The sequence below is a fragment of the Crassostrea angulata genome, chromosome 1 (assembly GCF_025612915.1).
Source record: "Crassostrea angulata isolate pt1a10 chromosome 1, ASM2561291v2, whole genome shotgun sequence".
Classification (NCBI taxonomy): Eukaryota; Metazoa; Mollusca; class Bivalvia; order Ostreida; family Ostreidae; genus Magallana; species Magallana angulata.
Window position 1 is genome coordinate 54,035,486 of NC_069111.1, and position 26,388 is coordinate 54,061,873.

Consider the following 26,388-nt stretch of genomic DNA (forward strand, 5'->3'; position numbering starts at 1 on the left):
GTTGTTTGCGGTTGCTCAATGCTCCTGATAACTCTTACCAATAATTCCAACAAATCAGGAACTGTACAATACTTTTATAATCCCACCGTTAAATAGTTTGCACCCCATTTTAAAATATGTGTTGCTTTGCATTATCCTAATGTGGAGTTGTAAAAATGATAATCTTGTTTTATGTTTTCTCATGCTGCACAACCCCACCGCAGCTCAGTTTTTGCTGTCTGATAAATGAACTCAACACTTGTGCATGATGAAATATGTCATTTATTAAAAATGACGAAAGTAAAGAAAAATATAAACAACATAGTTACATAGTAGGGGATCAGACCCAAAGCTGTTCACACAAAATGTTAAATAACTTATCGATATGCTGATCCCCTTAAAATACAGAAAAACAATATTTTGTTCAAAATTATATACAATATATACAAAACCAGCAAAAAGATGGCACCTCAAAAAATAAAACATGCCACCAAATGTGAATTGCATAATGCCAATTGGCAATTCCATTGTGCCATCCAAGGTGAGTTGTGCACTTGTTGATGCTGATGTGAACACATACACAAATCACAGTTTATAGTGAAATGTACCAACAGTTAAACAAGAAAGAAAGATTGTAGATAGAAATAATTACAGTTGAAACGATTGTATTCTAATATATCTGTGTAATGCATTGGAGTTCCAGCGGCCTAAATGCTGAATAAAACTCTCAGAATAGCCTAACTGTGCAGCATGTGTTGCTGCCCCTATCCGAAAACTATGCCCTTTATATCTATTGGGGTCAAGACCCGCAAATGCTATGGCTTTCGAAAGCTCACTGCTAACATAAGAATATGTGACTGGAGAGCCATTGATCAATTGAAAAAAGGGGCCTGAAACATGTTGAAAATGTGATCTATATCTATAGAGATACTGTACTGGACAGAAATTGGAAACAGGGTTGGTTTCTATAGATATGATTATAGGATCATTTTTCTTTTGTGATTTATGATATCGTAAAACAAGTTGAACTGCTGAAGGATTGTTCTTATCTCCCATAAAAGTAATGTCTTGAACTTGAAGTATTCTGTCTTTATCTGATACCTTTTTTGTGACAACTTCCCCTAAACGTAAAAAGGCGTTAAAACAAAGAAGAAAAAGACTTTGCAAAAGTACCCGATTTGATGCATTTGGAACAGTGAAAACTAATGCAGAGAGAATTTTGTGCATTATACTCAGTGTTATTGGTAATCTAGCATCTTGTGAAGGAAGAAGCTTGTGACATCCTTTAAGGAGTTTTCGAACAATAAATGTTTGTGTTGGATCAGGCGCATTTACAATTTTGTGTATATAACTCAGAGCAGATACATGTGAGGCAATGCTGCTGGAACTGTATTGTTTTTCAAACAGGAAACCAATAAAATTACAAATATCAATGGTAGACAAAGGTAACGACACTGGATTATTTCGAAATGTGAGAAAAAGTTCCCATGAACGTCTGTATGATAAACGTGCAGAGGGAGACAAAGCTGCTACTAAGATTGTTTGGGTGGTTGAGGACAAATCTGCAATAGATGCTCGGGAATGGCAGTTGGTTGTTGGTCTAGATATGGTGCTGCCTCCCTGGCTCTCTGAAATTGCAAACGTGACAGGGAGTCAGCTACCACATTATATTTTCCAGGAATATGCTTTGCCTTAAAGAATATGTTTTTTGATAAACACACCAATACTAAACGCCGAAGTAGATGCATGAGGCACTTTTCCTTACTGGACTGTTTATTGATTACTTCTACCACTGCCATATTATCTGACATATATAAGATTTTTCTATTTGCCATCTCTGAACCCCAAATTTCCAAAGCCAAAACAATTGGAAACAATTCTTTTACGGCAATTTGCAAAGGTAGAAGAGTGTGTTTCCACTCATCAGCAAACCATTTTGAACCAAAAACAGCAGCAAATCCTAACAAACCAGAAGCATCTGTAAATAGTCGCGTGACATCTGAAGATTCCCATTCCTCTGGAAGAAGAACTGATTTTCCATTGAAATTTTGAAGAAAATGTAGCCACATGGCTAAATCAGCTCTTGCCTCATTATTAAATTTTATTCGATAATAAGGTTTTTCACACCTATAGTCAAGTCAATCAGACGACGTAAAAATGCCCTACCAGGAACTACTACCAAACAAGCAAAATTTAAGACTCCAATTAATGATTGAAGCTCCTGCAAAGTAACTTTTATACGCCTACTAAACTGAAATACAAGAGTCCTACATTTTTCTAATTTGTCTGGTGGCAGCCGACTCATCATATCAATAGAATCAACCTCAATACCATAAATGGTGATGCATGTTACTGGCCAGAAAGTTTTCTTATCATTAATTGGAATATTAATCCTTCCACATAAATCCAAGAAATTCATCAAATCATTTTTACATTTTTCAGACTGAGGAGGCCCGATGAAAAAGAAATCATCCAACATATGAGACATACCCCCTGCTTCTAGCTTGTTTAACATAACCCATTGAAGAGCTGTACTTAACTTCTCAAATATTTGACAGGAGCTACTTGCCCCCATTGGCAAACAGCGTTCATAGTAGAATTGACCTTTCCAAGTAAAACCCAAAAAATGATAATCCTTTGGGTTCACGGGGATTATTCTGAAGGCATCCTTTATATCTGTTTTTGCCATAAGAGAACCCATCCCATATTGATGAACCAAACTGAGTACCGTATCAATTGAATCATAATGAACCTGAGAGTATTCCCTAGGTATATTAGAATTAACTGAGTCCTGAGCAGGAAAGGATAAATCATGAATGATTCGAAACTTGTTTTTCTCGGATTTTGGTACAACCCCCAGAGGAGAAGTTTTAAAAAGAGGTAAAGGGGGTCTTGTGAATGGGCCAGCTATCCTCTGCTTACTTAAACCCGTATGAATGTAATCTTCAATAACTTCATGGTGCTCATATGTAGACTTATGATTATGAGGAGGATGAATGGAAGGGGACTTAACACAGCCTAATCTAAACCCAAATGTAAAGCCATTCACTAAAAATTTCAATTCATCTGCCTCATAACCTAATAGTTCATTGTGAAGTCTTAACGGGTTTACTGGAGTTGGAAGAACCAGGATCATTCCTGTTTGAAGTGAAAGATTTGGATGACATGTTTCTACACTTAAATCGGGGGTGGGGTCCACTACAGGCTTGGCAAGTATGGGCGAATCGACAAGGTAGGGAGTGACATTTTTGCCCATTGTTATAATTGTAGCACTGTTTTGCCCGAAAGGGCTGCCGTTTACCATTATAAGCTTGAAATTGGGTAGGAGACTTTAAACCCATAGAGGCTACCTTAAGTCGCAACTCTGTTACTACTCTCTCCCACGGCAGGAGGGATGTCTCTCTTATTTTCCTAAATGACTCATCATACATTCTCCAGGGTTGGTCCCCATGAAGCTTGTGAATCTCCCTAATTGTAAACATGTATTTTAACAGATTGCATGCCTCATGGGGAAATTTCTGTAAGTAAATTGTACTGAATACCAGAAAAGCATCTGTCCATTGATGGATTGTAATAGGTGTTTTATGTGAAGCCGCTTGTTGTAGCTCAATTTTACCCGCTTGTACCAAAATTGAAAGGGGTTCATCTCCTGAGGTCGGCAATAAATTTTTTAAGTCAACAAATTCATTGTTCCAAATTTTAAGTTTCAGTTTTGAGGAAACTGATGCCCCTAGAGGCACACAATCTGATACGTGAATTTGAGGGCTACTAGAGCATGCAAAACTACTACCAGTACTCCGAGATAAATTGCCTGCGGGCTCACCTGTGAACACATTATCCAGTAATGTTCCAAGTGCAGAGGCAGGAATTGTGGCAGCCGCAGAGGCAGGAATTGTGGCAGCGGCCGGTGTAGCTTCCCCAACTACTGGTGCAGTATCCTCAACAGAATTCACCATCGGAGGTTGCCCAACACTTTCACTGATGTTTTGTTTCTCACTATCAGCTTTTTGTTGGTTTACAATTTCTTTTGCCAGAAGTTCATAATCAATATTTGGTAGCACATTGACAGTGTCATTCTCCGACTGTTTTCGGGTTCATTTTTGCCCTTTTTCCCCCTTATTTACTTCAGTTGGTGGTGTTGTTGGTGGTAATCCTCCAGTTGCCACATCATCTCTCCTGGCTCTCTTTTTGGGTGGCATAATGGCTAAATATATAATAAGAATAATAGGTATGAATCCTATCCTTTCACATATATGATTAGCCTAACCCATAAAAATTTTTTTTCATAATCAACTTTTGCATTAACAGATGATTTCAATCATGTACTTGGTATTTTGACCTGATCAGTTAAGCGCATACCAACAAGATTTTGATCTACATGTACATGTTAACATAAAATTCATAATAATAGGAACATGTCCCACTGACCATATGATTAACACAGACCCAATGTTCCTACATCATTATTAGTACATGTCGATTCAAACATTCATGTAACTGAATAGTCCCAACATGACTTTAATTACATAACGTTATTAACATGAAATTCATAATTGTAAGGAACATGTCCCACTGACCATATGGGTAACACAGACCCAATGTTCCTTCATCATTATTAGTACATGAAGATTCAAACATTATGTAACTGAATAGTCCCAACATGACTTTAATTACATAACATTATTAACATTAAATTCATAATTGTAAGGAACATGTCCCACTGACCATATGGGTAACACAGACCCAATGTTCCTTCATCATTCTTTAGTATGCAAACTCAACAAACATAAAATTTATCAGTTCCAGCCAAAACGCTTAATTAAAATGAAAGGTAGAATTTGAACTGATGCTCATCAACACGAAAAATCACGCATTTAAATTTCAGGGACTTAACACATAAAGTGCCCCTACACTGTCTTAATTCAAACAAATAAAATGTAAATATATATAAATATGGATATATACATTCACATATTATTGAATATCATTATTCTAGAGTGATAGCACATAAGATCTAAAATCATACTGGCCTCAAAACTTTTGAGTGCAGGATCACCGCATTCCTAATGCTGCGGCGAAACTTCCTCATGGGCTGGTCCTCGGCAGGGGTACACAGCAGATGGACACCATCCGGGCCTAAATTATGAAAATCCTTCCAAAACCCCCGATGTCCCCAGAAATAAATTCCACCAAGTGGCTCAGCAAAACGTTTCAAATGTTCATTAGTCTGAACCACAAAGACGTTAAAATTTTGGCATGATGCAAACTGCATTCGGCGAATTAACTGGCCTATTATCACTACCTTTACTCCAACACCATCTCTTAAATACTGTCCCACAGATATAATATCCCTAGCTAATTTCTCACTGTTTGTATTTTCACAGATATCATTTTCACCAATCTGTAAAAACACCACATCGGGAATTGAGTCAAAATGCAGAATCTCCGACCTGAAGACACGCTTGCTTAATCTCAAACCCCCTTTTCCTCTAAATGATACTTTAAACACTTCAGGGTCCAAATTTAGATTGTCTGTTTCTGTCTGCATACCATAATCTCTTAATCTTCTGATGTAAGAATGTCTAATCACGCACACATTTAAAATACTCATTGTTTACATATTGTACCCCAACCAGAACCAGCACAAATAATCATGCGATATCGCATACAACAAAAAACTAGAAACTGCGTTTCAAAACTTACTGTATCAAAACATTACTCGTGCTAACACTATCAGAGATGAAGACAGAATGACCCTAATCTCACCGGTCAGATACTGACCGCATCAAACCACGTTACCGTATCGCTTAATTTGATTGGCTATTAAATTAAATTTGGGGAGAATTTCACCATTGGATTTTTATCAATTACATGATAGGTCACTGGGAGGTTTTTAGACTAAGAATTTGGGCTAAAAATAGACATGGACAGTGACCACTGCAGGGAAATTCACATTATATGGCCAACGACCACTACAAGGCCTGGGAAAGAAATGCAACTTATCTAATCAAACATAAACATGAAAAATACAATAAATAAGCAAATAAAATTATAGCATTCAACACATAAATACAATTATTAACATAATTGTTGTTTGATAAAACCTAGAATGAAATGACAAGGGGTTTATTGATAATGATGAAATCTTGTTAACATAATATTATCAATTATGTATGTTGAACATTCTTCTATAGCTCTAATAAGATCATTTTTATTAATAAGATATAACTAATTTATGTCGAAAAATTTCTATAGGTGTTTAAATGGAGGAGACTGTGATACGATTAATGGAACCTGTATTTGTCCCGCGGGGTTCATGGGAGCGGACTGTTCACAGAAAGTAAGTAGGGGCCTTGCTACTTTGTATAGTACAAATAGCAGTACTGTATATGACTTATAAGAAAAATATTTTGAAACAAAAATATAACTGTAGACTTTCTACACTTCCACAGACTAATGATATTAGTAATCTAGGCTTGTATGATGCTAATGACATTATTTCAATCCTTGTATCTTCTTTCATTAGCACGTGACTATATCATATTCAGTGGCATTGCCCATTGCGATTAAATGTCAGTTAAGAATTCTTTTGTCAGTGTCCCTTAGGGAAATATGGATCAGCCTGCTCCCTCAATTGCACGTGTGGAGCTTTTTCCAAAGGATGCAACGCCCTTACCGGAAAATGCATCTGTCTTCCTGGATATGCTGGTGGTAAAGTTCTTTTGTCTCAACATGTTTTAATTGAATATTTCAATGATAGCAAAGTTTATTTTGTGATCATATTTTATGTGGGTAAATATATAAATAAAATTTTACTAGAAGTGCACATCATAGATTTTAGTTTAAACAAAACAAATATTCTTTGATAGATCAAAACAAACAATTATAGTTAATAGAAAAAAAATTGTACATATTGTTAACTTATGGCAAGTTTTCCAAATCTATGACTGCAATAGACGAGTGTCAGAAGTCCTGTCCCAGCCTGGCCTATGGGGCGAACTGTGAGCGGTCGTGTCGGGACGTCTGTGATGTACGCGGGATGCTGAACTGTAACCCTGTCAACGGCAGCTGCGAGTGCAGACCCGGGTACACCGGACCAAGATGTGATCAAAGTAGGTCACTCTTGTTACTGTAATTAGACACGTGCCTACCTCAGTATACAGTCGTTGTGATACTATCCATAAGTTAATTACATTAGATATGATATTAGTTCATTATACAAGGTCATACAGTAAGTTTAAATTGAAGTCCCCGTGATATACGCTGTATAATAATGAACGTTATTCAGCTTGTTTAATATTTATACCACTGCTTTTAGAAATTCTTATTTTATTTTATGTGGGTGCAAATGATGACATTTTAGCTCACCTGAACTTGTCTGTAAGAGTGAAATAAACATAGTCTCTATCCATAAGATGTTATGCTGCATGACTTGATGTATAAGCGACTCGCTGGTTTTCAGATTGCCCCAGTGGTACATGGGGAATTTCTTGCTCTCAGACATGTCTGTGTGGTTCCAATGGAGACTGTGACCGAGAGACTGGGGTCTGTGTATGTGACCCTGGGTACAATGGAACCTACTGTAATCAAGGTATGTCTACCGACGTAAAGAATCCGACATACCATTACATACGCCATGTAAGCACTTGATGTTAGCTAGTCAATTATTAAATATTGTCATCAATTGTGGTTTTATAAGTTATCTGTTAACAGCAATTTTTACGTGTTCTATCTCTGGGCAAGGCTTTACATTCTGAATTTTCAGAATTTTCAGAAAAGATATTTTTGATAGCTAACAAGCCATCATACAAAAAGCCCCCTCCCCTTACGAAAAAAGTAAATAATTAATATTTCCATTTCATTATTTTCCCTGTAATTTTCGACTCCAAAAACTATATTACTTTTTCGTCGAAATCAAGGTTATGAAGAAAAAACATAAACACAAGAGTCTGATAAATCTTGATAAATCTTGCTAATAATTTTTCACTAAATAATCTGGAAATATATGTTTAAAATTTCAACAACAATAGGATTTAAATTTTACAAAAGAAAGACAACCTCGCGCTAGAAGATTTGCTGCCTATGAATTTAAGATTAACATTTGTCTATTACAGTGTGTGGAGAGGGGTACTGGGGAAGTCAGTGTATCAGTGTTTGTAACTGTGGGGGAGCGACCTGTAACCCTGTCACAGGGGTCTGTATGTGTCCCCCAGGGAAAATAGGGCACCACTGCGAACAAGGTATTATAAAAAGATTACTTTGTACACTGAATTGTAATAAATAGCATTAGTTTGCACACTAAACGGTAATAAGTAACATTATTTTGTACACAGAACAGTTATAAGTAACATTATTTTGTACACAGAACAGTAATAAGTAACATTATTTTGTACACAGAACAGTAATAAGTAACATTATTTTGTACACTGAACGGTAATAAGTACATTATTTTGCACACTGAACGGTAGTAAGTAACATTATTTTGTACACTGAACGGTAATAAGTAACATTATTTTGTACACTGAACGGTAATAAGTACATTATTTTGTACACTGAACGGTAGTAAGTAACATTATTTTGTACACTGAACGGTAGTAAGCAACATTATTTTGTACACTGAACGGTAGTGAGTAACATTATTGTGTACATTGAACGGTAATTAGTACATTATTTTGTACACTGAACGGTAGTAAGTAACATTATTTTGTACACTGAACGGTAATAAGTAACATTATTTTGTACACTGAACGGTAATAAGTACATTATGTTGTACACTGAACGGTAGTAAGTAACATTATTTTGTACACTGAACGGTTATAAGTAACATTATTTTGTACACGGAACGGTAATAAGTAACATTATTTTGTACACTGAACGGTAGTAAGTAACATTATTTTGTACACTGAACGGTAATAAGTAACATTATTTTGTACACAGAACAGTAATAAGTAACATTATTTTGTACACTGATCGGTAGTAAGTAACATTATTTCGTACACTGAACGGTAATAAGTAACATTATTTTGTACACTGAACGGTTATAAGTAACATTATTTTGTACACTGAACGGTAATAAGTAACAGTATGTTCTACACTGTACGGTAATAAGTAACATTATTTTGTACCCTCAACGGTAGTAAGTAACATTATTTTGCACACTGAACAGTAGTAAGTAACATTATTTTGTACACTGATCGGTAGTAAGTAACATTATTTCGTACACTGAACGGTAATAAGTAACATTATTTTGTACACTGAACGGTAATAAGTAACATTATTTTGTACACTGAACGGTAATAAGTAACATTATTTTGTACACAGAACAGTTATAAGTAACATTATTTTGTACACTGGTCGGTAATAAGTAACATTATTTTGTACACTGAACGGTTATAAGTAACAGTAGTTTGTACACTGAACGGTAATAAGTAACATTATTTTGTACACTGAACGGTAATAAGTAACATTATTTTGTACACAGAACAGTAATAAGTAACATTATTTTGTACACTGATCGGTAGTAAGTAACATTATTTCGTACACTGAACGGTTATAAGTAACATTATTTTGTACACTGAACGGTAATAAGTAACATTTTTTGTACACTGAACGGTAGTAAGTAACATTATTTTGTACACTGAACGGTAGTAAGTAACATTATTTTGTACAATGAAAGTTGATATTAACACTATTTTGTTAACGGTAATAAGTAACATTATTTTGTACACTGAACGGTTATAAGTAACAGTAGTTTGTACACTGAACGTTGATAATAACACTATTTTGTACACTGGGCGGTAATAAGTAACAACGATAATAGATATGTACACTCAACGGTAATAAGTTACAATGTTAATAAAGAGGTACAATGAACGGTAACAAGTAACAATATTTTGTACAGTGAACAGTAATAAGAAACAACCTTTATAAAGAGGTACACTCAACGGTAATATGTAACAACGTTCACAAAGAGGTACAATGCTAATGAGTAAATTTTTAATTTTTCATAGTTAGAAAAGTCGCAATGATGTAACAAAACCTACAATGTAATATACAATGAATAAATGGACAAACAATCATTGTCATTACTCAAAACCATGTAATCAAGTAGAGATAAAAAATGTAGCTGTATATGTAAACCTAAAAATGTGAAGGGTGTTTAATGAAAATTCATTCTAGCTTTTTCGAAAATGTAAAGACAAAATCTTTTAAAATGGATAAATCTACAATGGATATCACACTACACACTAGAAAATGAACGAAAAGACATTTTCATTGCTGCAAGAACATAAAAAACATGTAATCAAATCATGACAATATTCTTTGTGTATATGTTAAAGTAAGCTATGAAGATTTGCATAGCTCCTTCATTTTTTAAAATATACTTGATTATTTCAGAATGCGGAGAAGCCTACTTTGGTTTTCAATGCGCCCAGGTTTGCGGCTGTCAGCACGGAGGTGTGTGTAATAAGGTGAGCGGGGAGTGCCAATGTCCGCCGGGCTGGAGCGGCAACCTGTGCGAGAAAAGTAGGTGTGCTTCTTGGCGGTCTGGTAATATTGTAAACACTACTGAGTTTCCGAGTACTCATGAGTTGTTATGATGAGTATGACTTAGTGTCCTTGTTATCTGATGAATTAAGTGAGTAACATTAACACTGACGAATCGGCGAGTGAGTACAAAATGACAAATACAAGCACTCGCAAGTTCAAATAACGAATTAAGAAAATTAAAGTTGACATCAAGGATCGACAAGTATTAAGTGGGTTTGATGAATTGACAAGTTTTTGAAGAATGATAAGTTGGACCGACGATTAGGTACATAATGATAGGTTGCATTATCGTTATCTTTCACATTCTTATGTAATGAGTATTCATAACAATTTCATCTTATGTATGGACAAAAGAAAACAAGTTGAAATGATTTGATGAGTTACAATATGTTTCGACTTGATAAGATGAATCAATGAATAATTGCAAGTTGATCTGTCGATTCAATCATATGTTGATTTAATGCACTTCAAAAATAAAATCAAGTCAACGTGATTACGTCCATGTTGATCTGATAACTGACCTGACAAATGGTTACAGGTTGTCCCGAAGGAACATACGGTGCCGGATGTAGCAGTCAGTGCCCCGGATGTAGGAATGATGGGGTGTGTGACAGTGTGACCGGACAGTGCAAGTGTACCCCGGGGTTCATAGGCGATATCTGCGATCAGAGTAAGACTTATTCCTGCCGTACAGCATTTATTCGTCCACAAACAAACAAAATATATCTTTTGGGATTAAGGAAGTTGCAATGAATCACCCAACTTTTGTCTGCAACAGGAGGTCTGGGTTTTTTATTAGAAGATAAAGAAATGGGTAAAGATACTAAGCTTGAAAACTTTGTTTATATTAGCAATGTGTTCATCTGTATTATAAACGAATACTACAGTATGTATCGATTTTACATAATTTGGATATATACTTGTATTTTATTATTGATTTTGTGCAAACAACATTAATGACAAGGACGAATGATTGGGTCGTCTGATTGACTGATTGATTGAGATTGATTAGTGAGCCTTGGTTTTAGGTTGTACCTCTGGATCGTGGGGAGTGAATTGCCAGAGTGACTGTCCCTCTACGTGTAGACAGAGTTGCCTACCAAATAATGGTCACTGTCCATGCCTGGCGGGGGCGTGTTTGAACGGCGGAACTTGTCATCAGGTCAGTACATTACTGAGAGCACTGTACTACTTATAACTATCTTTACTTTATTAGGACTGTACTATACTGTGTTATTCTAATTTGCAAACATGACCAGGCGAAATGCTTTTAAGTTTATACCGATAAAGGTGATAGATCTGATTGTTGTTCAAATTCTGATCCCGGGATTAAAAATATGGCGGTTGTATACACAGGAATTACAAACATGTTATTTCTAATAATCCGAAGAATAATTGCTAACGTCTTTATTAGTCCCCTACCGGTTTCACCGGAGGGGACTATAGCTTTCCTCTGCGTCCGTCAGTCCGTCTGTCCGTCCGTCCGTCCGTCTGTCTGTCCGTCCGTCAGTCCGTCTGTCTGTCCCACTTCAGTTTTCCACACTTTTTTTCTTTATGCATTTGAGGAATAATATGAAACTTGCTGAACAGTTGTAAATTTAATCGGCAGGGTTTTTTTTGGAATTATTACAATCGGGTTCGTTGTCGGGTTGGGCTGTTTAACTGTTTGGTTTGATTCGGGGTACAGAAGACGGTAAGAAATGATATTGTGCATAACAGTGCATTGTTTTCACAAATTTTTACCAGCGAATTCAGGATAGACTTGGCGAAATTACAGGAGATGAAATAAAGAGTATTACTTCACCTATTTTGTATTTAATTTCTATATCAACCATATAGTTTTAATTTCCTCTGTTCTTTTTTCTCTGATTAAAGCATGATATCTCGTTTACATTTTACAATAGCTCTGAAATAGTTGTGTGCTTGGAGGCTTTCATAGAATAATACAAACCGGTAGGGGACGTGTATTGCTTATGCAATACTCTCAGAATGCTTGTTAAAATGGCCAGTGCATCGCTCTTGAATGAAATATAGCACGAATACTTGATACTTTTTTTTTTATGAAAAGGGGTTAATAAAATATGAATTCTGGTGAATAGTTTTATTTTTTTATAATCAAAATCTCTGTTTACAGGGAAGGTGTATCTGCAAGCCTGGGTTTTTCGGTGACGACTGTTCACAGACACTTTATGGTACTCCTGCAGCACAGAAATCCACGAATGGTTACTATTTATTATCTGATTTTGTAGGCTTTGAAACGATAATGCACAAAAATATGCAAACTTAACTAATTAATGTATGAATGGAATGATTGAAATAGTTTCGTATAATTGGGATTCTTCAAGAATTGCCGATTCACTAGCGTGAAAACCCAATAAAAATATGATTTTATCGTTTTAGAAGCAAGCGTGAATCTTTTATAGTTTTATTTCATTTTCTGTAAAACGTTTTTTTTCCTCAGAAGCCCCAGCGGCTGTGACCTTGACAGCAGGAGAAGTGGCCGGTGTTGTAGTGTGTATACTGGTTCTCATTGTATTGGTTGCCATGCTCACCATCTTTATTATGAGAAGAAAATATAGAAATCGTGGTAACAGTGTCACAATGAATTTCAGCCGATCTGTGAGTAGTTTTCAATCGTTCTTAATTAAGAATCTGTACCTTAATTAAAAAATTAATCGAATAAGTATCTGTTTCTTTTGTCTCTCAAAAATGTTTTGTGACCTCATCAATTGTTCTTGTGTGTCATTCTTATTTACAAAGTCTTTGTTGATAGCTACAGCATGACGATGACAACGGTCTCCATGGTTTCTCTAATCCTCATTACGATCACCCGAAATCTGATAACGAGGCTGCATCCTCAGTGGACCGGAAGTCAAGTGACACACCCTCTGTAGAAGGAACAGCCGCGTGAATGAAGCTAGAAACCAGAAATATCTCTTCATCAAATTCAATCTTCAATCTCTCTTACAAGGAGTCAAATTGGCATTGTTGAAACATCAGTATAGTAAGCATGGCAATAATGTGTGATAACAATACTTCAGTAGTAATATTTAAAGATTCTACCCATTTTCTCATAGAAAATGATTGTTACATATCCTGCTTATGAGTAATTGATCAATTCATTCATTGTACATTTTGTGCCAAAACCATAAGATGGATTAGAATGTTTGTGCTTGTATAAGTTTTGAAGTATGATTGAAAGTATATATGCAGTGATTTTTATAATTTTTTTCCGTCGTCAAAATATTTTTTTCCGTTGTCAAATTACTAGTATCTTGCTCAAAAAAGATATTTAAAACAACTCCAGTTATTACACTGAATTAACGTAACTAATATGCAGTCACCTTACAAGGTTTGTAGCAAATGTTTTCCTGTTCATCCAGAGATAAGTCAAATAGACGCACATGTATTTTTTTCCATAATGAGAATTTAATATGCTGTTCATTTGCTTGATATAATTATAGGATTGTTTGAGTCATTGGGTATTTACATGCATCATTACTTAACGATAAATACTGCACGCAAATTTGGTGAAGAATACTTGACTGACTTGACGTGAATGTGTGAAAACAAAGTGAACAACTTTGAGAGGGAATAGATAAGTTTTTGCTAGATAGTAGACAACGAATTTACTTTGCTTAAAGTAAAGAAACAGTAGATTTTGGTATCTTTAGGTTAAATCATGGTCCTGTCTGTGTGTTTCATAGGAAGTCTCGATAGACATCGCTGTCTGTTTGCTGAATGTAAACATGCTAGAATGTAAATGAGAATTTTCTGTCTACTTGCTTCGTATTAATTACAGATAGTCTTTGTGTGTCTGTTCCATACTAGATATAGATAGATTGAAGTGTACCTGACTAATGGTATAGATAGTCTTTTAAGTTCATCTGTAACGTAGTAAATAAGTATGTATTTTCCATAATAGATAGTTATGCCTGTGTCATTATAAATGAAGATGTTTGTTCCGTAATTAATGTCAATGTATTTTCTTGTCTGTCTGACTAGTATAGTTATATACTTTGCCACATTTCTGCATGTAACAATCGGATATTACGTATTCCAGTGAACAACACTACTGTAGAACAAAATATTTATGTATTACAATACCCTTCTCGTCAATGTATATCTACTTTGTGCTTACATAATGTCTACCCCTTGTTATCACTGTATATATTTAGTCTACATAATGTCTACACCATGTCTCTATTTAATCAATTTTGTCCAACAAATTTCCTTATAATGACATAATAATCACTGTTTATTGTATGTCTCCTTTGTTTATATTATGTTGTAGTTTATTTTGATGGCAATAACATTATTCAGCTACTAATTGGTATCACTGTCTTTTCGTTCATAAATTTAATACAAGAAGTTGCATTTTATAAAATGATAATTAAATGTATACTATAACGTGTTCAAGTCTGTGTTACAATGAATGGAATTTAAGCAATAGTAAAATAAACCATGTAACATTGTTGTTCATTAATCAGTTAAGCTTTTGTGAAGAAATCGTCTACTTTATACTTGCTTCTTTATACTATCAGACAACATTAAATGAACGTACATTAATTGTTTTATGTAGTCTTTTTCTACAAAAAAAAAAAAAAGAAAAACAGTGTAAGGATTGCAGGTATAGAAGAAAACCTGGATGTATAATTGAATCCTTATAAATTCGTTACTAGCTGCAGAACTTTAGATCAACGGGAAAATCGGGTTTAAACCTTGCGCATCTTTCTGTGCGCAAGAAATATACATGTTTTGTATGGATGGAATTGTAGCTCAACGGATCGTCATCCCGAATTTCCAGTGGAGCTACAGTCGTTACATATGGTTCGCACATGAACTCAATATATGTTAGGCCTACTGAACTAGTAACTCCCTTATCCTTTTAATTAGTGTTTAAATAGAAAATTTATTTTGGAGTAAAATAAAACCCATAAATAAACAAATATATCAAAATTACACTGTGTTTATATCACATCGCGGGATATCATCTAGTTATGAATTAAATTTCATTTAAGAGTAACATATTGATGTATATCGGCCATTAGCAATGTCACAAACCACACGGTATAACAACAGCTGTCTTTAAGAGGATCGCCCAAATCCACTTTAGGTAAGGACTACAATGCATTAAACTATTACCAAATCAATTGGCATCCAATTTAATGCATGTTTGTTATAAGATAAAAAAAAAACGGCTTACGGAAAACGGAACTTGAAACTTAAGGAAACGAGGAACAGCGACAATTTTGAGCTTTTTACGTGACAAAGTAAAACCAGACATGAGATACTTAGTATCCAAGCAAGCAGTTGTGTTTGTCCTAAGCATCCCTCCAAACCATTTGATACGAGTAATGTGCTTAAAGATGGGGAAAGTTTTGTACATGCATAAAATACTGATATAAGATACGCAAATATACAAACACCTTTCAGATAAAAAAAAATAATTGAATGATTTCCAAATGTGTCAACTGCTTCAAAGATGTACTAAAAAATGATGCATATGCGAATACAATATAATCAAATAAAAGCTTATAGAACTAAGATTACAGGCAGCTTTATGATATGAACGTTTTTAGTTGTGTGCCTATCCGTACAGCTATTCAGAAAAAATTATTAATTTTACAATATATTTTAAAAACATTCAAAAGTAAACAATAAACATGTACGTAATGGAAAGATCATATGGTTACACAGAGTGGGGATTATGTTTTAAGACACGCAGAGGCAATCTTTAACAGGATTGGTACATCTTTTTGATTACAAAAAGAATGCATTCCGGTTGAACCGAAATGATATTTATATATCTAACCACTTTACTTTATCGGACTGCGGATAATAATATTTCAAATAAATAATTACAGAGTCAAGTAAAACGATGGCGTCTGAACTGAAGCTCTACGGTATGTCAACCCGAATTCCTTTCTCTACAGATCTGCATGAGTTTGTCGAGCGCTCGGGATAAGTCAATAATTCCAATCAATTTCTCCCTCGCTTCACTCCTCCGAAAATATATCTTTTCTTGTCTAATTAAAAAAAACCCCAACATATTGAACGAATTAAGGTTTGGTGCGTTCGTTACACGATCGCCTTTAATCACATTACATACATATAAACGAAACGAAACGTATCTATACAGTGTAACATAATCACATTATATATCAACAAACGTGTAAATTATGCATAACAGTATACAGGGCGGGCAAGGAGGGTTAACTCCTAACAATCTTGTGACAAATGTCGCAATGACCAAAATGACACATGAAAACCTATTTAAATTACGCGCCAAGTCACTCGTGTGTGACGAAACTACTAAGAATAAAACGAGAATTTCCGTAATGTAAGAAAATCATAGCTTTTTGCTCTGATCCTGTCATGTATTATACGCCCACGCACTCAGCCACCCACCCACAAGTTTAGTTTTACAGTAAATGTGTTAGCTTAATGGCTTTTATGTGGCAAGTTTGAATACAAGTTAAGAGGCAGTATTGTAGATGCCGTATAACTCATATCCAACAGAAGCGTACGTTGAATTACTTATATTTTCAGTTCAAAATTACCAACAAAAATTAGACTTGTTAGGAGATAACATACGTTGGGGTTAGCATGATCAGTATTCACGCTTTTATAGATAAGACTGCCTGATATTGTTGGATTCCATATCGACCGTAGGATTTCACCAGTCAACATGAAAGCAGTTTTAACCCTCTGTGTTTTGGGCTTGGTCCTTCTAAGTAAGTGTCTTTATAACACATCTACCTTAGAACTGTTGTCTGTTTGATATCATTAGTATAAATTAGTTCCATCATTTGATAAATTCCAATCAACACTTTGCAAAATGTGAATTTAGTCTAACCAAACATTTAGGTTTCTGGATTTTAATGCCAAAACAGGTAACAAATAGCAAGAGACTACCGAAATTCCTTACATGACAGCAAAATTAGGAAGTTTTAAAAGTGCACTGTCAAATATTGTCTTTGTTTACCTTTATACGATGCATTTTTCTGTATCTCTAACAACACAGAAAGTGGCCAAAAACAATGTTGGTAAATCTAATTATACAATTTGACATTTTCAGCCTCGAGCTATGCATGTTCCATAGCATCTGAATGTTCAGGAAGCTGTGACCTTTCCTCCAATCATTGGGCTTGTATCAATCACGCTTGCGTGTGTAGACCAAACGGAAGTTCTTCTGGAAGTAAGCTATTAGCTTTCATCATTTTTTGTACATTCGGATGTTCTTATTAATAATATTGTCTTTGTAGCCATCTTTATCAATGCTTTTAAAAAACTATAATACTATAAATTTTAAATCAGCCAAAAATTCGCTGAGTCGATACTAGTGTTGCTAATGTTTGACAAAAATTAACTTTATCTATAATCATATAAATTGTAGTATAGGAAAAATGGAATATATGGGCTTAAATAATCAGCTGGCCTAGCAACTGCATTAAGGTGAACTTTATACATCTAATATCGCCGGTGGTGTGTACTGGTAGCAGGACTTTCCCCGGAACACTGGCTATATTATAAGCCTTCCTCGGGAAAGTCTCGTCATGTAGCCATTCTTCTGTGGGGGGGGGGGGGGGGGGGTATAGCCAGTCTTCCGGGGGGGGGGGACTCAATATATGGCCGTGCTTCCTGGGGGGGGGGGGGGGCTCTCTGTATAGCCCGCCTTTCCTCCTTCGTAGCGAGACTGCCCCCTTCATATATGGTGTTTGCAATAATATTGCTTATTATGGTAAAATGAATAAGTAAATCAATTATTTTTCCAATTTTAATGATGATAGTTTTAATACTGTAATTAATTTTTATGAAACAGGCTCTAATGCAGTTTATATCGTTTGGTTAAATAAAATCTCAAACCGAACAAGTGAGATGGAAACCTTACTATATAGCTGTTTTTTCACCAAGGGACAAGACTCACAACATATTATAGCGGTTCTTCCGGGGGGAGGTGGGGGTAGCCTAAATATATGACACCGGAAATATTTAATCATATACTAGAATCATGATTTTCTTTTTCAACTTACAAACTCCCGTTTATTCAATGCCTGCTGCAAAACTGTCGCTCCAGGGAAATTTGGGTGGCGGACCGTGGAGCTACAGTTCCAAAAAAAACTGTACATGTATATCTATTTCGCACAAAAAGTTGATTATAAAACTAATTTAGGACTATATTCTGTGAAAATTTTAATCCCCCAATTTTCCGAAGACATTTTACTTTAAATGACAATACGATACCTTAACATAAGGTATGAGGCAAGTAAAGTGGTGAACCAAAAGTAAAATTTGTCAAGAATTCTTTTATATCAGACTTTTCACAGAATATATTCAAAAATTACAGTTGAACTTCGATATCTACAAAACTGATATCTCGAATACAATGGACATGTCGAAGTGATTTGTAAGTCCCAACCACTTATTTTTGAGGTATCACGTAACCCTCGACATCTCGAATACTTAGGTATCTTGAAGTTATTAAACAGTCCAATCTAGTTTTAGATAACAAAGTTTAATGACTAGGCAGCTGGTCATGGGTTTACGACTATGGCGCTCTTATCAATAGCTCGAAAAAATACTTTCCTTGAGGATATTTCTAATAGTGCATTCACTGTAACTCTACTGTTTTCATTTTGGTTAGCCTGTTCACAGAAGGATGACTGCCGACGCACGTGTTCTCACCATGATCATTATCACTGTATCGACGGCCATTGCAAATGTGGGGAATTAGGTGACAATTGAACAGAATAATAAACAACGTCAGTTGAAATGAGTGTTCTTTTACGTCATATTTTTGAAAAGATGGTTATTTGCACGATACTTAGGTTTCATTAATTGTTAGGGCTTTATGATCTAATATATGACTTTGATCACAAACATTATAATATTCGTATGTCTGTGCCCTTAAATAAATAGAGACACAAATTAATATACATTTTAGTCCTTTATAGTTGAAGATAAGGTTCCTCAGTGTTAATTGAGTGTTTTCTGTTTTCGAACCCAGAGGTTGGATATATTTAACACATAAAGCATTACGATAAAATTACTGATAATTTTTTAAAAAAAAATCATTTATTAAATGCTAACTTTTAAATTTCTATTGCTTGGTAGCCATTGTTATTTTATACATGTTTATATACCCATGTACAAAAAAAATTCACACATGTCACTTATATTGCACTGTGTAATTATATTAAAACCAGTAAGCTTTATATATGCCTTATGAGTAAAATGTCTATCCTTAGTTTATTTGGATTGATCCATTACTGTGAGATGAGTTTTACAGATACGGGGATGGCCAGACTCTTTTTTAGATTGTCATACAGCCTACACGTATTGACACATATTTACGTCTACCGTGCATGATTCCCTCTATTTCTTACGGAAACTAGAGTTAAAACATAGCTCTATAGAACAGTCGTAGACACTAACAGGGCTAAAATATTCACGCCACATTTTTTATTTGTCGATACCTACAACGACCTCGCAAAATCACGGACTGAACGAAATAATCATGATGATGTTAGAGTCTGTCCCAAGATATTTATGCAGCACATTTGGACGATTTTTATTAAAAATACACATACCTGTGAAAGAAGTGCAATTGAAATAGTTGAAAGGGATATTTTCCAAGATAATTTCATTGACACATTATCATCTTTCACTCGGAAAAATTCACAGGAACGAAAACAGATTCCTTACGGAGATTTATAATGGGGAATGTTTACATCTTTTCTCTATTCGTAATACACTCGGAATATATCGCACAATTTTTCAACGTTATCATCCGGGCTTGCTGCAATACAAAATCTCCGTAGACATCACTTTTTTTAGCATTGTATTGAAACCTGATAAGCTAACAGGGGCGTTTCGACTGAGAAATCTTGAAAAATTTTCATGCTTTTGAATGAACATTGTTTGACTCCTGAGGTATTTATAAATATCAAGCAATTAAGCAAAATGTGAATCCAGAATATCTTGGGACAGAGTATAGACTCAAATTCCCATAGGAGACGATTTGGCTGTTTCTTTTAGCTAACGTACTAATAAACATTAAGATAAATTTAGTGAATTTTACTTTAATAATTTGTTAAAAGAAAGATGTTAATATAAACAATAAAATGCTTTCTTTGATGATTCATACGGGATTTTAGGTAGCGATCATTAGAGAAAAAATTTACGATAGTTAAGATAACGCGGGTTATGTATTTTTCTGCAATGTCGCTCCCTTCATATCCCGCATAAATCACCTATGAAAGCAATCTATTGTTTAAATAAACATCAGAGAGAGACAGCATACATTATATGATTATTGCATAACGTTTAACAAATTGCTTTCGTATATCAGAAAATGTTAATAATAATATAATAATGTTGCTATAAAGTACTGATAACATGAATCAATTCAGTGCATCACCATACTCAAACAATAAAATCTATCGCACATAAAGTACCTGTGAATACTTTTTGAGAGTGCTGTCCGGAAACAGGTACTCATAGCGAGTGCAATTCCCTTTACTTTGCCTCTTTAACTTCCGTTGTCCGCGGTCTTAGATACTAGTCACGTGCGGACAGGACGTCAACACTTGTTACCAACAACAGTAGGTTTTCAAAATGTTTATTTACACAAGTAAAACATTTCACAATGTACAAAGGTTAACTGAAAATATGTGCACGAAGTCAGACAGTATCATACTATAGACAAAATTTGAACGAAATCGGTTTATACAGATAGTCTTCGGTGAATATCGTAATGAGGTCATCGTCCTTAAGATACTAAGCAGATTAGACAAACATTCGTTCTGTTCCTAACTGTAATTTTTTCTCACTTTTTTCTCAACAGATTAAATATTTTTGGCTACACCGCTCAATATCTTTAAGAAGGTGACATTATTCCGAATAATTGTACACAAAATCATCAACATGAATATAATACACTCAATTTGAAAAATGTTCACTTCGGTTTTCAACAAGTCTTTCTTATAATATTTATAATCATGCTACAAAATCTCACAGGTTTTAGATTAAAATACATTTAGTCTACATTGAATATATAAAAGTATTGCATCTATAGAATGTTAAATCTGTGAGCTGAAAATGAATATATTTATATATTATTAACATGGTTTGTAGTAAACCTAATATGGTATATTCATGTACCTGGTCAGTAGATATCATATGGGGCGAGGGCGACCAAGTATAAACCATATTATGTCTACTGAAAACCATGAAACGAATATATTTTTCCGACTGCCTTTGTGAACATCATAAATAGAAAATATAAACAACGAAACGTAAACGTGTTACAAACGTGATACAATTTTTAATTTTTTTAGTATGACGTCATAACACCAAAAATGGGTGTATGTTTCGTACTGACGGTGTATGGGTTATGCATGGTCTCCATGTTAATGCTATTAATTAATGATTTATTCACAAATTAGCAGGAGGATAGACGAACAGCGATACGAACTTATAAAAATATTTCATAATGATTCGTTATCCGAGTTTTCATTTTTACTAAACATAATCATTTATGGTGATGAATCATAATTAACAGGAATAATTTTTTATATTGTCTGTAAGGCAGTGTTCTATGATGAAAAAAAGAAGTTATGTTCTAGTTCTCCATTTCTGATATGTACAATATAAAACCAGATATTTGAAAACCATTCAGTGATCACTGGACACTTTTGCACTTTTTGTCTATCATTGGTATTAACGTTTGCGCAAATATAAAAAAAAATCTTTAAAAAACTGTTATGATGTTAATTAAAAAAAAGCTCTTTTGGGGCTACAATGCTACTTTACAACATGAACTTAAATAACAACAGTGTATAACACAGAAAGGTAAACCGATTTATACAAAAATATTGTATTTAAATGTAAAAAAAAATCTTCATAAAAGGAAGTGTCAAATCTCGTTTACAATGAACATCTCATAAGACACTTATTTTTTTTGGACATGATTCATTATGACAATGATCCAAAAATCGGAAAGACTTAATTGATGCCAGTTTGAACTAAAGCGCTAGTGGCTTCCGCTTGGCTGGAAATTGGAATATTTTACTGTATAACAAACTACACTCATGTCTAAATCTGTCATCAACAAAACAATAGACCAGGGGATTGGTCACGTTGCTGAGGAAGTAACCGCGCAGAAGCACGGGTGTGAGCATGCCCAGGCCGGCCTGCAGGTACAGGTAGGCGGAGGGTCGGGCCGCGCGCACCACCAGGATGATCAGATTGGGGAGGTAGCCGACGTAAGACACCGCCGTGGCTATCAGGAACATTAGTGTGATCCGTCGGGTACGGTCTAGGCGCTTCTTGCCCGGAACCATGGGGTTTTTGGCTGATTGTTGCAGGGGTTTTAGAGTTACTTTGTTTTTATCTGAGTACATGCTTGATTCCTCATCGTGAATTTGCTGCGAGCTGCTTGCTTCGGGTTTCTCTATAACCATTTTATGACGTAGAGAAGACACGCTCATCTTATTGTCGCTGCTGACCGAGTTCCCGCTTAGCGTCTTCTGAACGTTCTTTAGCTGCGCTGACTGGCGGAACCTCATTTGTTTGTACAGACTCTTACCTACAAAGGAGTAGGCTACAATGCACAGAATAAATATAACAGTACTTATCAACAGCAACACCAAAGAGTAAAACCGGAAAACAGATTGTTGACCGTCACTGGCTCCTACAGTACAATCAGTGCCTGAAAGGTTTGGAATGTCTGTTAGTTTTATCGCCACGTCATACAAATAGAACGATGCTGTAGACAGAAGAATGGATACTCCAACAGTCACCATGCAGGCGATGGATGCCTCTCTCTCTGATATTTGCCTTCCGAAAGGACAGCACGCCTTCCGATACCTCTCTACAGCAATCACGCCCAGCATAAGACCTGATGCAATACTGACCACATGGTTAATGAATCGAAAACACTTGCAAGCGGCACCCGAGTTAAAAGTATAGCCATGCCTGATGTCGACAATTTCAAACGGAGCACTCACTGCACATGCGACGAAATCAATGGCAGCGAGCCACACAACGAACGTTCTGTGGTTAGAAGGTTTGTACCTGACGTGGTAGATAATGAAAGCATGGCCGTTCCCAATGGTTCCCACGAAACACAAAAAGATTAAGTATATCACAACAGCAATGTCGTCTTTCAAAAATTCCTGAAACTCGAACTGTTCGATTGATATCACTGAGCCCGTTGAATTGCTCAAACTGACATTTGGTTGTGAGTCCATCCTTGAACTGTTCTCATTCAAATCTGAAGATTCGTAGCTTTCTGCTGCTGCGCTGAGTTATAATCCTGATGAAGTCATTTTCCGGAAAGTAATCACTCGGAAAAGCACTTTGAGGCTCTAAGGACCCGCATACCTCTCAGCCGCTATCCATAATAAAAACAACAAGGATTTGTGGAGTTAATCTTTCCGACCTCTCGACAAACCAGTCTTTATGCCTCGGCAATATAATACTTCAAATAAATAGTACATAAGATGTGAACAATATCTTATAGTGATTATCACTTGCATTCGTAACATTTTTTTGTTTAAGTCAACCGTATCACATTTCAAAAACTACTCAGCATTGTCTCGAAAACTTTAATCAGCTACCTAACGGACAAACTAAATATACATTTTAAATCTGCATTAACAGGAAATAAAACCATAATGTTTATCATAAATCTTACCTTGGATCTATTCAGATTTTATTTTTTTTTATTTCCTGTAGATTTCTGTAAAGGTCAGCAAAGACTTTCATTTGTTTAACAGTGAGCATCACTATACAGCTGTGAATTACATCTCCAATCAATTTTCGTACGAAACAGAGGGAAGAGGGAATCATCCCTAGTGGATGTAAATATTTATGTATGAATATTGTATTATCAAGTGTATGTTGCACTTGTGCATTCATATTATATGTTTTTAATTTTTTTTTAAAATATTTTTTCTTTGGTTGAACTAGTGTGTTTGTACGTGTCGTATGTTGATGAACCAATGTGATGGTGGTTATATGTGTAATGCTATTATGATAATTTGGTGTAATACTTGTGGTCCGAAACAATGCTTTACGAGTATCCTTATTTCAATAAAACATCTGTACGACTCACTTTCTTATTTACACTCATTTTCTAAGAAATAATGTAAGCAATGAAATAAAATATATATATTCACATAGCATTTTCCTCTAAGATATTCTTTTAAAAACATTTCGATACGAGATTCTATTCAAAGCATTCTATGATATAAAGCATCTTTTAAATCTGAAAAGTATAGTCAATGAAAATTAAATTCTAAAAATATAAGCAGTAGCTGGCAAAAGAAGCAAATAATTTAAATCGACCGACAACATCTACGGTATTTAATTCAACTCAATTATTTCCGCTCAAGACCAGTTCACTGGCATATGAGGTTCAACATAAGTATATACAAATGAAGACAACCACAGGCATGGATCACAAGTTCAGTTTAGTAATAAAGATTTTAAAAATTTTGATAGTATAAAACAGTAGTACAGGTTTGTTTTAGGAAGAGCAGACTTTAAAAATTTTCTTAATAAGTTAAAACAATGATTTTAGTTTTTCTACATCATATGTATTTATCAGGATGATAGAGCACATCAAAAGGTCACATGAAACGATTTTAAACACTTTGATTTTCTTTTTATGATATTAAAATTGGCATGAAGAATGTTAACATACGTGTGGTTTGCTTTTGCATTACTTTGATATCTACTTCAAAACTAAGCATCTGAGAAAATTGCTTCTCGCTTATCGTTCCTGATTTTTAGGCTTCATGACGTCACACAGACCCACTGATGCAATAAACAATGTATTACAAGAGGCCCAATGGGCCACATCGCTCACCTGAGCAACACTGGCTTTATATGGTCGTTCAAAGGATATTGTGCCATGTGGCCCCTCGGTAGATTAACCAAAAATGAATATCCGAATTTTACACCTATTTTAGCATATCCTTAATCTTTGACATATTTACCTTTATGGAATACCATTTTTACCGAAAATAAGATTATATGCAATATAAATAACTAAATTTTTAGTTGGTGTCCACGGTTAACTTCCAGTTCCCTTTATTTTGCCCCCCCCCCCCCATCACTTTATAAATGAGAGCATAAAGGTACATTTTCTCTCTCCACTATCTACTAGTTATTGTATTTTATTTTTTTAAATCCTATATGTGAAAGAAGAAAAGTATACCTCAATGCACCAGAATAAATGCGCTCAATTCCTCAAATTAATAACATTGAAAAATTTATTTCGCCTTCTCCATTATAAACAATTGTCATTTACCAGGCATGAATTCATACGTATGACGTTTCATATCTTTACTCACTTGATTGAAGAATAAACCTAACTGAAAAATGATGTCACCTATGTTAAAGAGCTATAATTCAAATTAATGTATTGGCAGACATGTCGCTCTATTGTACCAAGGCCCACCCATTATTTTCATCTTTATTAAAAAAAAACCCCCACAAATGTCTACAAACAAAGATGATTTTCCATTGCAGTAGTTTTTTAAGAACAGCGATAATGCTTTTATTCTCATAATAATAATGTGGCAGGACTATGGAAACTGTTTAAAAAGCGTCGCTTTCATACACTTGTGTTCGAAACACTATCAAAAAGAAGATGGGGGAATAAGATGGTACAACTGCCCATTTGGATTAGTCGTAAAATACAACTTCAAATTTAACACTTTTTTCAATTAAATATATTTGATATGCTATAATACAAGTTTACAAAAGGGTAATTTCTAACTATATTCAGTTTAAAATTATTCAAAAAATGATAAGAAAAAATAATAAATCCTAAAGTTTTGGTGG

At 34.9% G+C, this 26,388-nt stretch overlaps 4 protein-coding genes across 8 annotated transcripts in view; 2 read left to right on the forward strand and 2 right to left on the reverse strand.

Annotated features, from left to right (window-relative positions):
* Positions 1 to 15,099, forward strand: part of LOC128184628 (uncharacterized) — a 52,493-nt gene extending 37,394 nt beyond the window's left edge. For all 3 annotated transcript variants that reach the window (XM_052854188.1, XM_052854196.1, XM_052854203.1), the window contains 11 exons: positions 6,235 to 6,319; positions 6,576 to 6,690; positions 6,936 to 7,091; positions 7,442 to 7,570; positions 8,094 to 8,219; positions 10,378 to 10,506; positions 11,069 to 11,200; positions 11,559 to 11,692; positions 12,665 to 12,752; positions 12,992 to 13,149; positions 13,304 to 15,099. In XM_052854188.1, coding sequence (XP_052710148.1) covers positions 6,235 to 6,319; positions 6,576 to 6,690; positions 6,936 to 7,091; positions 7,442 to 7,570; positions 8,094 to 8,219; positions 10,378 to 10,506; positions 11,069 to 11,200; positions 11,559 to 11,692; positions 12,665 to 12,752; positions 12,992 to 13,149; positions 13,304 to 13,441 — 1,390 coding nt within the window. In that variant the 3' untranslated portion in view covers positions 13,442 to 15,099. The remainder of the gene's footprint in view (positions 1 to 6,234; positions 6,320 to 6,575; positions 6,691 to 6,935; positions 7,092 to 7,441; positions 7,571 to 8,093; positions 8,220 to 10,377; positions 10,507 to 11,068; positions 11,201 to 11,558; positions 11,693 to 12,664; positions 12,753 to 12,991; positions 13,150 to 13,303) is intronic.
* LOC128184649 (integrase/recombinase xerD homolog) lies at positions 382 to 6,072 on the reverse strand. Of its 3 annotated transcripts, none has more exons than XM_052854228.1 (3): positions 5,010 to 6,072; positions 3,803 to 4,183; positions 382 to 1,607 (listed from the first exon to the last, which is right to left on the reverse strand). In XM_052854228.1, exons 1-2 carry the CDS (start codon positions 5,588 to 5,590, stop codon positions 4,147 to 4,149), a joined length of 618 nt encoding a protein of 205 aa, XP_052710188.1. In that variant the 5' UTR covers positions 5,591 to 6,072; the 3' UTR covers positions 382 to 1,607; positions 3,803 to 4,146. The 3 variants fall into 3 exon arrangements, with proteins under 3 accessions (XP_052710188.1, XP_052710182.1, XP_052710174.1); XM_052854222.1 differs by having other exon boundaries at positions 5,006 to 6,072; XM_052854214.1 differs by having other exon boundaries at positions 3,803 to 5,115.
* Positions 15,100 to 17,145: 2,046 nt separating the features above from the next.
* LOC128158938 (serine protease inhibitor Cvsi-2-like) lies at positions 17,146 to 19,310 on the forward strand. Its single transcript, XM_052821933.1, has 3 exons — positions 17,146 to 17,267; positions 17,612 to 17,731; positions 19,178 to 19,310. Exons 1-3 carry the CDS (start codon positions 17,222 to 17,224, stop codon positions 19,276 to 19,278), a joined length of 267 nt encoding a protein of 88 aa, XP_052677893.1. The 5' UTR covers positions 17,146 to 17,221; the 3' UTR covers positions 19,279 to 19,310.
* A 1,828-nt stretch (positions 19,311 to 21,138) lies between these two features.
* LOC128162978 (cholecystokinin receptor type A-like) lies at positions 21,139 to 24,622 on the reverse strand. Its single transcript, XM_052826431.1, has one exon. It carries the CDS (start codon positions 23,784 to 23,786, stop codon positions 22,560 to 22,562), a length of 1,227 nt encoding a protein of 408 aa, XP_052682391.1. The 5' UTR covers positions 23,787 to 24,622; the 3' UTR covers positions 21,139 to 22,559.
* Positions 24,623 to 26,388: the final 1,766 nt, after the last annotated feature.